Raw genomic sequence first — 17,231 nt, forward strand, 5'->3', positions numbered from 1 at the left:
CAGGTACATCTGTCAACAATATAGTACACTACAGGTACATCTGTCAACAATATAGTACACTACAGTTAGAGCTGTCAACAATATAGTACACTACAGGTACATCTGTCAACAATACAGTACACTACAGGTACATCTGTCAACAATATAGTACACTACAGTTAGAGCTGTGTCCATTCTGTTGCAGACTCACCTCATTGCAATAGTCTATATTCTCCAGAAAACAGACAGCCAGAGCGTGCATCAGAATTAGGAAAACAAAAACAGTAGGATTAGCAGAAGAGGTTACTTAAGGACCATGCGTGATGAGTTGCATGCAACTCACCAGCCTGGTCTCATAGACTAGACTTAACATAGTAAAGCTAAATCCGGGACAATCAAATCAGTACAATATGTTCCTCTCCTCTCCTCTCCTCTCCGCTCCTCTCCTCTCCTCTCCTCTCGTCTCCTCTCGTCTCCTCTCCTCTCCTCTCCTCTCCGCTCCTCTCCGCTCCTCTCCTCCTCTCCTCCTCTCCTCTCCTCTCCTCTCCTCTCCTCTCCTCTCCCTCTCTCTCCTCTCCTCTCCTCTCCCTCTCCTCTCTGCTCCTCTCCTCTCCTCTCTCTCCTCTCTGCTCCTCTCCTCTCCTCTCTGCTCCTCTCCTCTCCTCTCTGCTCCTCTCTCCTCTCTGCTCCTCTCCTCTCCACTCCTCTCCTCCTCTTCCTTTCCTCTCCGCTCCTCTCCTCCCTCCTCTTCCTTTCCTCTCCTCTCCTCTCCTCTTCCTCTTCCTCTCCTCTCCTCTTCCCCTCCTCTCCTCTCCTCTCCTCTTCCTCTCTGCTCCTCCGTGACCTGTGTGGGTTAACACTTCCACTCTCAAAAATAACACGGTCAGTGTATCAGGTAGAATGGCAAAGCAACGTGAGGCGTATGGTGGAAGTGTGAGCCCACACGGGTCAGACGATGTCTGCAATGCAAAAACAACTAAAGCTACTGTATATCTATGTTCGCACAATTCTGGTAACTTTCACAAAATGTCATTGGACACACCCTCTACAAACTCACCCTCTACAAACACACTCTCTACAAATACACTCTCTACAAACTCACCCTCTACAAACACACTCTCTACAAACACACTCTCTACAAATACACTCTACAAATACACTCTCTACAAACACACCCCTCTACAAACACACCCCTCTACAAACACACCCTCTACAAACACACCCTCTACAAACACACCCTCTACAAACACACCATCCACAAACACACCATCCACAAACACACCCTCTACAAACACACCCTCCACAAACACACCCCCTCTACAAACACCCCCTCTACAAACACACCCTCTACAAACACACCCTCTACAAACACACCCCCTCTACAAACACACCCTCTACAAACACACCCTCCACAAACACACCCCTCTACAAACACACCCCTCTACAAACACACCATCCACAAACACACCCCTCTACAAACACACCCCTCTACAAACACACCATCCACAAACATACGAAACATCATTCTGAATTCATGATTAGTTATTTCAGTTAAGGAGCTGTACCTGATTAAAAACAGGCAAATAAACATAGTAACACACATCCTATCCTGTCGGCAGGCATCCTGGCATGTCATCTTTCCCTACAGGCAAATACATTTCAAATATACATATTCATCATTCATTACCATAACTAAAATGGCCGATCCCAATCCCACCCCATCAACCAACCAACCGACCAATCCCACCCCATCAACCAACCAACCGACCAATCCCACCCCATCAACCAACCAACCGACCAATCCCACCCCATCAACCAACCAACCAACCGACCAATCCCACCCCATCAACCAACCAACCGACCAATCCCACCCCATCAACCAACCAACCGACCAATCCCACCCCATCAACCAACCAACCGACCAATCCCACACCATCAACCAACCGACCAATCCCACCCCATCAACCATCTGACCAATCCCACACCATCAACCAACCAACCAACCGACCAATCCCACCCCATCAACCAACCAACCGACCAATCCCACCCCATCAACCAACCAACCGACCAATCCCACACCATCAACCAACCAACCAATCACACCCAATCAACCAACCGACCAATCCCACCCCATCAACTATCTGACCAAATCCACCCTATTAACCAACCAACCGACCAATCACACCCAATCAACCAACCGACCAATCCCACCCCATCAACCATCTGACCAATCCCACACCATCAACCAACCAACCAACCAACCGACCAATCCCACCCCATCAACCAACCAACCGACCAATCCCACCCCATCAACCAACCAACCGACCAATCCCACACCATCAACCAACCGACCAATCCCACCCCATCAACCAACCGACCAATCCCACCCCCATCAACCAACCGACCAATCCTATCCACATCAACCAACCGACCAATCCCATCCCCATCAACCAACCGACCAATCCCACCCCATCAACCATCTGACCAATCCCACCCCATCAACCAACCGACCAATCACACCCCATCAACCAACCGACCAATCCCACCCCATCAACCAACCGACCAATCCCACCCCATCAACCATCTGACCAATCACACCCCATCAACCAACCGACCAATCCCACCCCATCAACCAACCGACCAATCCCACCCCATCAACCATCTGACCAATCACACCACATCAACCAACCGACCAATCCCACCCCTTTTGTAAATAAAGTACTGATCTTAGCAGTTCATGTCAGGCAACTAAACGTAAAACAAAAATACACAGCATATACACATTCATCACCACTGCTAAAATGGCCGACCTTGTCCCACCAGCCAACTTTCCCCCACCAATAAAGCCTTTCTCTTCCAAAATCATTTAAACGTAAAGAATACACAGCAGCCCAACCCCCACATACTGTTGTCTCCGGGCTGGACAACAATCGATGGTTGGATAATCAATCAATCAGTCTATAAATCAATCAAACTAAAATATAGTAGATCGTCTTACCAGGTCTCATCGTTCCTGAACTCCAGTTCTCCGTAGGTGTCCTCAAAGTCCTCCCCTCCTCCCTTGGCGATCCCCTCCATGGTACGATATGGCACGATGACCGTTCCCCTCGCCCCCGAAGTCCTCAGCACCTTCACCTCCATCACGCCCACGCTCTCACTCACGTGACAGGTGTCGGTCTCGAAGGTGAATATCCCGGCGTGGTCGTCGTCCAGGATGGTAACTGTGGCGACGGACGGGAACCCCAGCAGGGCCTTGGGGTACGGGAGAGAGTTTGGAGACAGTAGTGTCTCGTCCTCGTCAGACTCCAACACGCGCACGTTGCTGAGACGCACAAAGAAGTGCTCGTCCTCCTCGAAGATGTCGTCATCGATGATGCCGATGCTGATCTCCTTGATGAACTCGCCGGGCTTGAACACCACCGTGCCCTCTGTGAACTCGTAGTCGGCGCCGGCGTTGGCTGAGCCGTCCTCTGTTTTGTAGTCAACATAGATGGTCTTGGCCATGTCGCCACCCTTCCTGGAGATGGCCAGCAGGGCGGCGCCACAGTTCTCCAGGCACTGGTACACGGCGGGTTCGAAGGCGATCCGTGACACGTACTCCTCGACTTCCTCCCCTACCACGCACACTTCCTGTACGCTGGCGCTCCTCTTGGTCTGCTCCGCCACGTGCTTCTTCAGGATGTTCCCGGCGCCTGTCATCATGCGCGTGGCCTGGATGCGGTAGAAGGCTCGGCTCTTCTGCTGGTGAGACAAGGCGTAGTAGTTAGCCATCTCTACCAGCTGGTCCATCTCCTTCTCTGGGTGTTTCTGCTTCAGGTCCTTCAGGATCCGGATCATATCCCGCCGAGACTCGTCCACTTCTTTCCCCTCGATCAGGCTGATGAGGTTATGGGCGACGCCTCCGTCGTGGGCGTAGTGTGAGTTGACCATTTTTCCGCCGCCGTCCATCATCTCGATGCCCTTGGAGCGCTCGTGCTCGGTCTCGATGATGACGCCACGGTGGTTGTCGGCGCGGTACTTCTTGTGCATGAACTTGTAGAAGAGGAGTCGTCGGTCGGCTAGCCAGGCCAGGATAACACAGATGGGGAAGAAGGCCAGGGTTAGCAGCCCCTCCCATATCTGGACCACATTGGGACTGAACACCGCCAGGATCATGTAGAGCCAGATGTAGGCGAAGATACTCCACGCCGCCGTCACAAAGAACACTCTGAGATGTTTCACCTTCCTCGTCTCTCCCTCGGGGATCACAGACACACACAGGCCGATGATCACGAACATGTTGAAGGCAGCGCTGCCGACGATCGTAGACGGCCCCAGCTCGCCAGCTACGAAGTCGTGTCCGCAGACTTCGATGACAGACAGCAGGATCTCAGGGGTACTAGAACCCAGGGCCATGAGGGTCAGGTTGGAGACCGTCTCGTTCCAGATTCTGATGGTAGCGGTGGTGGTCTCTCCGTTGGCTCTCTTAATAATAATCTCCTTCTCCTGGGAGGTGATGACCTCGATGGCCGCCATGAAGCGGTCTGCTATGATGGACACTCCCAGGAACATGTAGATCATAGCTACGAAGTAGACGATGACTCGGGCCATCTTATCCCCCATGGAAGGGTCCTCAGGGTACCAGATGGGCAAGACAATTCCTGGCTTGCACCTGGACGTGCCTTCGGAGCAGGTGGCATTGTGTGAGTCTGTGGTGGCGGGGCTGGGGGTGGTGCGATCGCCCTCTGCGCACAGGAAGGCGGCGGCCACAGAGAGCAGGCCCAACCAGAGGCATGCTGGGTAAGAGGACGACGACCCGGTCCTGATCCCTTGCCCCAGCCTCGTCAGCCTCGGCCTGAAGCGCTCCATCCACCCTCGGGGGTCCTGGGGGTCCTTACCACACTGACAAGCCCTCTGGGATCCAGCACTGGGCTGTCGTTGATACCACACAACACCTAGAAAAAGAGAGAGAGAGAAAGAGAGAGACAGCGAGAGAGAGAGAGAGAGAGAGAGAGAGACAGAGAGAGACAGAGAGAGAGAGAGAGAGACAGAGAGAGCAAGAATTAAATGTAAATGTAAAGAGAGAAAAAGCGAGAGAGAGAGATGAGAGAGAGAGAGGGGGAGAGAGTGAGAGAGAGAGAGTGAGAGAGAAAAAGAGAGAGAGTGAGTGAGAGAGCGAGAGAGAGAAAAAGAGAGAGAGAGAGAGTGAGTGAGAGAGAGCGAGAGAGAGAGATGAGAGAGAGAGAGGGGGAGAGAGTGAGAGAGAGAGAGTGAGAGAGAAAAAGAGAGAGTGAGTGAGAGAGCGAGAGAGAGAAAAAGAGAGAGAGAGAGTGAGTGAGAGAGAGCGAGAGAGAGAGTGAGTGAGAGAGAGCGAGAGAGAGAAAAAGAGAGAGAGAGAGAGAGAGAGAGAAAGCGAGAGAGAGAAAAAGAGAGAGAGAGGGGGAGAGAGAGATTAGACATAACATCAACAGACGACAACAGAGTGTGAGAAATAACATCAACAACACAACGACAGTCCACTCTGCACTTGGCTACAATACAGAGATCAGACTTATAGTATAGAAACGATAGGACAGTCCACTCTGTACCTGGCTACAATACAGAGATCAGACTTATAGTATAGAAACGATAGGACAGTCCACTCTGTACCTGGCTACAATACAGAGATCAGACTTATAGTATAGAAACGATAGGACAGTCCACTCTGTACCTGGCTACAATACAGAGATCAGACTTATAGTATAGAAACGATAGGACAGTCCACTCTGTACCTGGCTACAATACAGAGATCAGACTTATAGTATAGAAACGATAGGACAGTCCACTCTCTACCACCTATCAGAGGAAACAGAACACAACAGACGGAGAGACATCAACAACAAGTCCATAACACCATAATATTGAGGCAATAATGTTGATGTACAGTAGGAACACCTTCCTAATGTTGAGTTGCACCCCCCTCCCCCTCCCCCCCCTCCCCCCCCCTCCCCCCCCTTCCTCCCTCCCTCCCTCCCCCTCCCTCCCCCTTCCTCCCTCCCTCCCTCCCCCTCCCCCTCCCTCCCCCTCCCTCCCTCCCTCCCTCCCTCCCTCCCAGTCGAAAGCGTTCCACAGGTCTGGCACCGACTACCAAATCCTGTTCAAAGGCACTTACATGTTGTCTTGCCCATTCACCCTCTGAATGGCACACACACACACACAAACCATGTCTCTCAAGACTTAAATTTACTTTGTCTCCTCCCCTTCTTCATTCTACACTGATCGAAGTGGATTTAACATCAATCAGGGATCACAGCTTTCACCTGGATTCACCTGGTCAGTTTAACATCAATCAGAGATCACAGCTTTCACCTGGATTCACCTGGTCAGTTTAACATCAATCAGGGATCACAGCTTTCACCTGGATTCACCTGGTCAGTTTAACATCAATCAGGGATCACAGCTTTCACCTGGATTCACCTGGTCAGTTTAACATCAATCAGAGATCACAGCTTTCACCTGGATTCACCTGGTCAGTTTAACATCAATCAGAGATCACAGCTTTCACCTGGATTCACCTGGTCAGTTTAACATCAATCAGAGATCACAGCTTTCACCTGGATTCACCTGGTCAGTTTAACATCAATCAGGGATCACAGCTTTCACCTGGATTCACCTGGTCAGTTTAACATCAATCAGAGATCACAGCTTTCACCTGGATTCACCTGGTCAGTTTAACATCAATCAGAGATCACAGCTTTCACCTGGATTCACCTGGTCAGTTTAACATCAATCAGAGATCACAGCTTTCACCTGGATTCACCTGGTCAGTTTAACATCAATCAGAGATCACAGCTTTCACCTGGATTCACCTGGTCAGTTTAACATCAATCAGGGATCACAGCTTTCACCTGGATTCACCTGGTCAGTTTAACATCAATCAGGGATCACAGCTTTCACCTGGATTCACCTGGTCAGTTTAACATCAATCAGGGATCACAGCTTTCACCTGGATTCACCTGGTCAGTTTAACATCAATCAGAGATCACAGCTTTCACCTGGATTCACCTGGTCAGTTTAACATCAATCAGGGATCACAGCTTTCACCTGGATTCACCTGGTCAGTTTAACATCAATCAGGGATCACAGCTTTCACCTGGATTCACCTGGTCAGTTTAACATCAATCAGGGATCACAGCTTTCACCTGGATTCACCTGGTCAGTTTAACATCAATCAGGGATCACAGCTTTCACCTGGATTCACCTGGTCAGTTTAACATCAATCAGGGATCACAGCTTTCACCTGGATTCACCTGGTCAGTCTATATATTGGAAAAAGCTGGTGTTCTTAATGTTTTGTACACTCAGTGTATGTTGTACTTTTACTAAGAGGTCAGCGAGGCATTTTTCTGGGCTACAGCTCAAGTCATGCAAATAAATGCGTACATTTCCCAGATGGAGAAATAGGCCCATGTGTCAGCAGCTGAAGGCATTCGCAGGAAATTAAGCTATTTCATCACAAAAAAGTCTAAGCCGCAGGGTGGGGGGTTGGGGGGGGGGGGGGTTCGACTAAGCATATGGAATTGTTTCAAGATAATCATACCATGAATCATTAAGCTATTTCATTAGGAATTGAATCCATGAATCATTAAGCTATTTCATTAGGAATTGAATCCATGAATCATTAAGCTATTTCATTAGGAATTGAATCCATGAATCATTAAGCTATTTCATTAGGAATTGAATCCATGAATCATTAAGCTATTTCATTAGGAATTGAATCCATGAATCATTAAGCTGTTTCATTAGGAATTGAATCCATGAATCATTAAGCTGTTTCATTAGGAATTGAATCCATGAATCATTAAGCTGTTTCATTAGGAATTGAATCCATGAATCATTAAGCTGTTTCATTAGGAATTGAATCCATGAATCATTAAGCTGTTTCATTAGGAATTGAATCCATGAATCATTAAGCTGTTTCATTAGGAATTGAATCCATGAATCATTAAGCTGTTTCATTAGGAAATGTAAATCCATGAATCATTAAGCTATTTCATTAGGAATTGAATCCATGAATCATTAAGCTATTTCATTAGGAATTGAATCCATGAATCATTAAGCTATTTCATTAGGAATTGAATCCATGAATCATTAAGCTATTTCATTAGGAATTGAATCCATGAATCATTAAGCTATTTCATTAGGAATTGAATCCATGAATCATTAAGCTGTTTCATTAGGAATCGAATCCATGAATCATTAAGCTGTTTCATTAGGAATTGAATGCATGAATCATTAAGCTGTTTCATTAGGAATTGAATCCATGAATCATTAAGCTATTTCATTAGGAATTGAATCCATGAATCATTAAGCTATTTCATTAGGAATTGAATCCATGAATCATTAAGCTATTTCATTAGGAATTGAATCCATGAATCATTAAGCTATTTCATTAGGAATTGAATCCATGAATCATTAAGCTGTTTCATTAGGAATTGAATCCATGAATCATTAAGCTGTTTCATTAGGAATTGAATCCATGAATCATTAAGCTATTTCATTAGGAATTGAATGCATGAATCATTAAGCTGTTTCATTAGGAATTGAATCCATGAATCATTAAGCTGTTTGATTAGGAATTGAATCCATGAATCATTAAGCTGTTTCATTAGGAATTGTAGGACCCCTTTAGATATAAAAAAATATATATATTTTCTTTGTGATTCAAATATTGAATATGGCCTTTACTACTATAGAAACGCATTGAATAAGACATTCATAAAGAGCACCAAAAAAAAGACAACAAGTAAAAATGATCAGGTTAAAAGGTGTCTGAACTATATCTAGGAGATTCTAGGAGAAAACTAAGGAAATATAAATATCTGAAGAAAACCAAATGAATGGGAGCATGGAGGTAGTATTGTGCCAATATACAGTGGGGAGAACAAGTATTTGATACACTGCTGATTTTGCAGGTTTATAAATAAATAAATACAATAAAATGCTAATTAATTACTTAAAAATCATACAATGTGTGATTGTCTGGATTTTTGTTTTAGATTCTGTCTCTCACAGTTGAAGTGTACCTATGATAAAAATTACAGACCTCTACATGCTTTGTAAGTAGGAAAACCTGCAAAACCGGCAGGGTATCAAATACTTGTTCTCCCCACTGTATATTATCACAATACTACCTCCATGCTCCCATTCATTTGGTTTCCTTCAGACGAGTCCTCGGATACCGGTGGGGGTCGTAGAGCAAAACACGGAGAACATCATCGTGTTCGGACACTACAGAACATTTTCATGAGAAGGAGGATTTTCTGGATGTCTGACAAACACCGCTCCTGGCTTCCACCGCAGACGCAGAAGATAGGGGAGGCAGGGAGAGGAGATAGGGGGAGGCAGGGGCAGGAGATATAGGGGAGGAGATAGGGGAGGCAGGGAGGAGATAGGGGGAGGCAGGGGGAGGAGATAGGGGGAGGCAGGGGTGGGAGATAGGGGAGGAGATAGGGGGAGGAGATGGGGGGCAGGGGGAGGAGATAGAGGGAGGAGATAGGGGAGGAGATAGGGAGAGGCAGGGGGAGGAGATAGGGGGAGGCAGGGGGAGGAGATAGGGGGGAGGCAGGGGGAGCAGATAGGGGAGGAGATAGGGGGGCAGGAGGAGGAGATAGGGGGAGGCAGGGAGGAGATAGGGGAGGAGATAGGGGGAGGCAAGGAGGAGATAGGGGGAGGCAGGGGTGGGAGATAGTGGGAGGCATGGGGAGGATCGCTTTAAAATTCGAGTTCAATTAAAATGCACATTTAAATTGAATATTGATGTATTCAGTTTCAATATGGTAGATATTGTGTATCATACTGTGTATCAAGTTTAGAAACGATCACTTCAAGTTTTTCAAAGTTTCATATATTCAACTTCTCAGATGCGTTCAGATTCAGTTCTTAGTAACCAGAGACAACACCCTGGTACTTTGTCAGCAAGGAAAGGTAGAGGAGAATCAATAGAATCAAACTCTGTCTGTGGTCAACCGAAGCTTCTGTCGGTTTATGACGCCGATGTGGTTTCATGAATTTTCTTCCTATGATTTTGGTTCCAGGATTCTTCCGATGGCATTGAGGATTACACCACATCAGTCACTGGCTTCATCAATAAATGCATCGATGACTAACACAGACTGGAACATGTTCCGGGATTCTTCCGATGGCATTGAGGAGTACACCACACCAGTCACTGGCTTCATCAATAAATGCATCGATGACTAACACAGACTGGAACATGTTCCGGGATTCTTCCGATGGCATTGAGGAGTACACCACACCAGTCACTGGCTTCATCAAGAAGTGCATCGATGACGTCGTCCCCACAGTGACTGTAAGTACATACCCAAATCAGAAACCATGGATTACAGGCAACATCCGCACTGAGCTAAAGAGTAGAGCTGCCGCTTCCCGGGACTCTAACCCGGAAGCTTATAATAAATCCCGCTATGCCCTCCGACGAACCATCAAACAGGCAAAGCGTCAATAGAGGACTAAGATCGAATCGTACTACACCGGCTCCGATGCTCGTCGGATGTGGCAGGGCTTGCAAACTATTACAGACTACAAAGGTTAGCACAGCCGAGAGCTGCCCAGTGACACGAACCTACTAGACAAGCTAAATTACTTCTATGCTCGCTTCGAGGCAAGTAACACTGAAGCATGCATGAGAGCCCCAGCTGTTCCGGACGACTGTGTGATCATGCTCTCCACAGTCGATGTGAGTAAGACCTTTAAACAGGTCAACATTCACAAGGCCGCAGGGCCAGATGGATTACCAGGACGTACACTCCAAGCATGCGCTGACCAACTCGCGAGTGTCTTCACTGACATTTTCAACCTCTCCCTGTTTGAGTCTGTAATACCTACATGTTTTAAGCAGACCACCATAGTCCCTGTGCCCTAGAAAGCGAAGGTAACCTGCCTAAATGATTACCGCCCCGTATCACTCACGTCTGTAGCCATGAAGTGCTTTGAAAGGCACTTGACTCACATCAACACCATTATCCCAGAAACCCTAGACCCGCTGCAATTTGCATACCGGCCAAAAGAGCCACAGATGATGCAATCGCTATTGCACTCCACACTGCCCTTTCACACCTGGACAAAAGGAACACCTATGTTTTGTGTGCCGCCCTATGGGACTCCCGGTCACGGCCGGCTGGGATCAAACCCCAAGCTGTAGTGATGCTTTAGACCGCTGTGCCACTCGGAGGCCCCCAAATCAGGACGTCTGTCTCGAAAACACACGTGACTGCCCTCCTGAAGCATTCCAATCCATCGTCCAATTAATAAAAAAAGGCCTTCTTCAATTGCGTAAGGGGCGAAACTACAGGCTGAGGAGTGAGTTTCACAGATCCCCATCTGCTAAATTAATACAAGTCTTCAAGACCCAGCAAAGTTAGTCATCAAAAGAGCGTGGTTTACAATATTATTTCAATTAAGTTTCAAATCCTGAAATGCAAATTCAATTTATGAATTATTCAATTTGTGCATTATAAATGCAAATACATCAAGCCTTAAGAGTCGACTCGTCAATCTAATTAACATAATACAAAAATCCCCATCAAAATCCTACAGTTTAAGCGAGAGATATCTAGCTTTTGAATGGGCTATAATTCTTCCTGCATGGGCTGCATGTCAATCCACCACATCTGCCTAGGTTGGCCTTGAATCCCCAAGCTGACAAGGTAACAATCTGTCGTCCTGCCCCCCTGAGCATTGGCAGTTAACCCGCCGTTCCCCGTGCGCCGAACACCTGGATGTCGATTAAGGCACCTCTCTGATTCAGGGGGTTAAATGAGGAAGATATATTTCAGTTGGACAACTGACTAGCTATCCCCCCCCCTTTTCACTTTTCTTTCCCTTCTACATCTGCGGGGGAAAGTGGCAGAGCAACAGCAGTGTTTGTCAGACCATGAGACATCCCGAAAATCGGTCGTCTCGCAAAAAATGTCTACAGCGTCCGAACAGTTTGGCCTACTAACTATTCTGGAAATATGAGACTCTCACAAACACGATGGTGTCCTCTGTTCTGCTCTATGACCTACAAGTGTCACGGGGACCTACAAGTGTCACGGGGACCTACAAGTGTCACGGGGACCCACAAGTGTCATGGGGACCTACAAGTGTCACGGGGACCTCCACAAGAGTCACAGGGACCCCCAAAAGAGTCACGGGGACCTACAAGTGTCATGGGGACCTACAAGTGTCACGGGGACCCCCACAAGAGTCACGGGGACCCCCAAAAGAGTCACGGGGACCTACAAGTGTCACAGGGACCTACAAGTGTCACGGGGACCCCCACAAGAGTCACGGGGACCCCCACAAGAGTCACGGGGACCCCCAAAAGAGTCACGGGGACCTACAAGTGTCACGGGGACCTACAAGAGTCACGGGGACCTACAAGTGTCACGGGGACTCGTCTGAAGTCGGTACCGCCAATGTTCCAACTTCTGTTTGTACCGTCCGAAGCGTTCGGGCTATCTCAATGATCCATGGTATGACCATCTTAAAATCCCCTCCATGAAGACTGGGGGTCAGGCTGATGAACCAAACTACTCAGTAATCTCCCTGAAGACTGGGGGTCAGGCTGATGAACCAAACTACTCAGTAATCTCCCTGAAGACTGGGGGTCAGGCTGATGAACCAAACTACTCAGTAATCTCCTCCATGAAGACTGGGGGTCAGGTTGATGAACCAAACTACTCAGTAATCTCCCTGAAGACTGGGGGTCAGGCTGATGAACCAAACTACTCAGTAATCTCCTCCATGAAGACTGGGGGTCAGCCTGATGAACCAAACTACTCAGTAACCTCCATGAAGACTGGGGGTCAGGATGATGAACCAAACTACCCAGTAATCCCCTCCCTGAAGACTGGGGGTCAGGCTGATGAACCAAACTACCCAATAATCCCCTCCATGAAGACTGAGGGTCAGGCTGATGAACCAAACTACTCAGTAATCTCCTCCATGAAGACTGGAGGTCAGCCTTATGAACCATGAAGACTGAGGGTCAGGCTGATGAACCAAACTACTCAGTAACCTCCTCCATGAAGACTGGGGGTCAGGCTGATGAACCAAACTACTCAGTAATCTCCATGAAGACTGGAGGTCAGCCTTATGAACCAAACTACTCAGTAATCTCCTCCATGAAGACTGGGGGTCAGTCTGATGAACCAAACTACTCAGTAATCTCCCTGAAGACTGGGGGTCAGGCTGATGAACCAAACTATTCAGTAATCTCCTCCATGAAGACTGGGGGTCAGTCTGATGAACCAAACTACTCAGTAATCTCCCTGAAGACTGGGGGTCAGGCTGATGAACCAAACTACTCAGTAATCTCCCTGAAGACTGGGGGTCAGGCTGATGAACCAAACTATTCAGTAATCTCCTCCATGAAGACTGGGGGTCAGTCTGATGAACCAAACTACTCAGTAATCTCCCTGAAGACTGGGGGTCAGGCTGAATCTCCCTGAACCAGGCTGATGAACCAAACTACTCAGTAATCTCCCTGAAGACTGGGGGTCAGGCTGATGAACCAAACTACTCAGTAATCTCCTCCATGAAGACTGGGGGTCAGGTTGATGAACCAAACTACTCAGTAATCTCCCTGAAGACTGGGGGTCAGGCTGATGAACCAAACTACTCAGTAATCTCCCTGAAGACTGGGGGTCAGGCTGATGAACCAAACTATTCAGTAATCTCCTCCATGAAGACTGGGGGTCAGTCTGATGAACCAAACTATTCAGTAATCTCCTCCATGAAGACTGGGGGTCAGTCTGATGAACCAAACTACTCAGTAATCTCCCTGAAGACTGGGGGTCAGGCTGATGAACCAAACTACTCAGTAATCTCCCTGAAGACTAGGCTGATGAACTCTCAGTAATCTCCTCCATGAAGACTGGGGGTCAGGTTGATGAACCAAACTACTCAGTAATCTCCCTGAAGACTGGGGGTCAGGCTGATGAACCAAACTACTCAGTAATCTCCTCCATGAAGACTGGGGGTCAGCCTGATGAACCAAACTACTCAGTAACCTCCATGAAGACTGGGGGTCAGGATGATGAACCAAACTACCCAGTAATCCCCTCCCTGAAGACTGGGGGTCAGGCTGATGAACCAAACTACCCAATAATCCCCTCCATGAAGACTGAGGGTCAGGCTGATGAACCAAACTACTCAGTAATCTCCTCCATGAAGACTGGAGGTCAGCCTTATGAACCATGAAGACTGAGGGTCAGGCTGATGAACCAAACTACTCAGTAACCTCCTCCATGAAGACTGGGGGTCAGGCTGATGAACCAAACTACTCAGTAATCTCCATGAAGACTGGAGGTCAGCCTTATGAACCAAACTACTCAGTAATCTCCTCCATGAAGACTGTGGGTCAGCCTTATGAACCATGAAGACTGGGGGTCAGCCTGATGAACCAAACTATTCAGTAATCCCCTCCATGAAGACTGTGGGTCAGTCTGATGAACCAAACTACTCAGTAATCTCCTCCATGAAGACTGTGGGTCAGTCTGATGAACCAAACTACTCAGTAATCTCCTCCATGAAGACTGTACTCAGTAATCTCCTCCATGAAGACTGTGGGTCAGCCTGATGAACCATGAAGACTGGGGGTCAGTCTGATGAACCAAACAACTGTCTGTCTGTCTGAACCAAACTACTGTCTGTCTGTCTGTCTGTCTGTCTGTCTGTCTGTCTGTCTGTCTGTCTGTCTGTCTGTCTGTCTGTCTGTCTGTCTGTCTGTCTGTCTGTCTGTCTGTCTGTCTGTCTGTCCTCCTCTCTGTCTGTCTGTCTGTCTGTCTGTCTGTCTGTCTGTCTGTCTGTCTGTCTGTCTGTCTGTCTGTCTGTCTGTCTGTCTGTCTGTCTGTCTGTCTGTCTGTCTGTCTGTATTGTCATCTTCCATTAGAGTTGAGTCCATATTTTTTAAATTAGGATATTGAATTTGAAAGCCTTGGGAGGAGTTCTACTAAACTAGGTTTTATTTTATTTTATTCCCACCAAAGAATAAAAAGTGAAAGACAAAACAGGTAAAAACAGTATTCAGGTGAGAAGACAGACAGACAGACAGACAGACAGACAGACAGACAGACAGACAGACAGACAGACAGACAGACAGACAGACAGACAGACAGACAGACAGACAGACAGACAGACAGACAGACAGACAGACAGACAGACAGACAGACAGACAGACAGACAGACAGACAGACAGACAGACAGACAGACAGACAGACAGACAGACAGAGAAGACGAGTGCTGACAGTGGGGACAAGGAGAACAGTTAGGTAGAACCATAGAAATTACATTCCTAGAAGCAATTTGACTGGAATCTCTATTCAAGCAATTCTATTTCTTTAGCCACCCCAGCTGTTGAGGCTGAGAAAGCTAATGAGAACTAACGGGGGACATTTATGACAAAGTTTTGCCCTCTTCATGTTCTTCCTGGCCCCTCTTGTGTGTGTGTGGGGAGCAGATGGGTCCCCCCTGCACAGTCCTATCTCAACCAGACACCTCGCCTGAGGCCCCCTAAAGCAGCCAATTTAGGATCAATTAGAACGATCTCTACAACCATCGTTAACCAGATCACTCTGTTTCTGTCCTCAATCCTACTGAGGATTACAAGTTTTATTACAGAAGACCCTTTCCCCTTTTAAATACAATGTGGAATTCGTGTCATTCTAGGTGAGTCTTTTTGTGTCAGAAATCAAGGTAGGACCCATGTGCAGACTGTGTGAACTAACAGTGTTTATTGTAACCACAGGGGCAGGCAAAACGACAAGTCAAGGCAGGCAGGGGTCGATAAATCCAGAGTAGAGGTCAAGGTACAGGACGGCACAGGTATAAATACACAGGGGATAATGGGGTTGAGATGGGCGACACCTAGAGGGGGGTGGAGACGAGCACAAGGACAGGTGAAACAGATCAGGGCGTGACATTTTGCCTACGAACGCACATATTCCTAAAGGGTTTAGAAAGTAGTGAAGGGAGGAAAGGCTCTATGAGTGTTTCATGTGTTTCATGTGTTTTATGTGTTTTATCTTTTGAAAAAGAGATGATGGAGCAATTTGGAAAAGACAAAATTCCGGGCAGATACAGTATTAAGGTTGAACAAAAATTCCGTACATGTCCCAAATTCCCAGTTGTTGTTTTTTTTCTCCACAAGAAATTCTGGTTGGAAGATTCCTGGAAATATGGAGGAATAAGTAGGAAATCCGGGGAATTTTGTGGGAAAAATATCCAGAATTTTGCAACCCTAATACTGTATTCTGCCTAGAATTTTGTCTCTTTTCCAAATTGCTCCATCATCTATCTCTAAGTTATCGGAATGATGCAACCCTATACAGCATAGTCGGACCTGTATACATAACATAAATCAATCAATCAATATAAATACAGGGCTGGAGGAGGATTTGTAAAAGATTCACAACATTTAAAGCGTCAAAAATCCTTTCCAGATTTAGAGTAGAGGAAGTTTAATCTACAAAACTCTCCAGACTTCTGGCAGGGACTCTTCTGGAAAAGCCTCTTCTAGCAGGGCCTCTTCTGGCAGGGCTTCTTCTGGCAGGGCCTCTTCTGACAGGGTCTCTTCTGGCAGGACCTCTTCTGACAGGGCTTCTTCTGGCAGGGCCTCTTCTGACAGGGCTTCTTCTGGCAGGGCCTCTTCTGGCAGGGCCTCTTCTGACAGGGCTTCTTCTGTCAGGGCCTCTTCTGGCAGGGCCTCTTCTGGCAGGACCTCTTCTGACAGGGCTTCTTCTGTCAGGGCCTCTTCTGGCAGGGCCTCTTCTGGCAGGACCTCTTCTGACAGGGCTTCTTCTGTCAGGGCCTCTTCTGGCAGGGCCTCTTCTGACAGGGCTTCTTCTGTCAGGGCCTCTTCTGGCAGGGCCTCTTCTGGCAGGACTTCTTCTGACAGGGCTTCTTCTGTCAGGGCCTCTTCTGGCAGGGCCTCTTCTGGCAGGACCTCTTCTGGCAGGACCTCTTCTGGCAGGACCTTTTCTGACAGGGCCTCTTCTGGCAGGGCCTCTTCTGGCAGGGCCTTTTCTGGCAGGGCCTCTTCTGGCAGGACCTCTTCTGGCAGGACCTCTTCTGGCAGGACCTCTTCTGACAGGGCCTCTTCTGGCAGGGCCTCTTCTGGCAGGACCTCTTCTGGCAGGGCCTCTTCTTGCAGGGCAACTCCATCTGCAGGGCCTCTTCTGGCAGGGCCTCTTACGGCAGGGCCTCTTCTGTCAGGGCCTCTTCTGGCA

General features: G+C 47.7%; 2 protein-coding genes across 2 annotated transcripts in view; both read right to left on the reverse strand.

Annotated features, from left to right (window-relative positions):
- LOC124001333 (deubiquitinase DESI2-like) overlaps window positions 1-17,231 on the reverse strand; it is a 1,147,470-nt gene that overhangs the window by 782,001 nt on the left and 348,238 nt on the right. The window lies entirely within an intron of this gene.
- LOC124002257 (sodium/calcium exchanger 3-like) overlaps window positions 1-17,231 on the reverse strand; it is a 147,502-nt gene that overhangs the window by 123,591 nt on the left and 6,680 nt on the right. Inside the window, exon 2 of the mRNA XM_046309628.1 lies at window positions 2,978-4,913. Within this exon, the coding sequence (XP_046165584.1) occupies window positions 2,978-4,827 (1,850 nt within the window). The 5' untranslated portion in view covers window positions 4,828-4,913. The remainder of the gene's footprint in view (window positions 1-2,977; window positions 4,914-17,231) is intronic.

The sequence above is a fragment of the Oncorhynchus gorbuscha genome, linkage group LG17, assembly GCF_021184085.1.
Source record: "Oncorhynchus gorbuscha isolate QuinsamMale2020 ecotype Even-year linkage group LG17, OgorEven_v1.0, whole genome shotgun sequence".
In the NCBI taxonomy this organism is placed as follows: domain Eukaryota; kingdom Metazoa; phylum Chordata; class Actinopteri; order Salmoniformes; family Salmonidae; genus Oncorhynchus; species Oncorhynchus gorbuscha.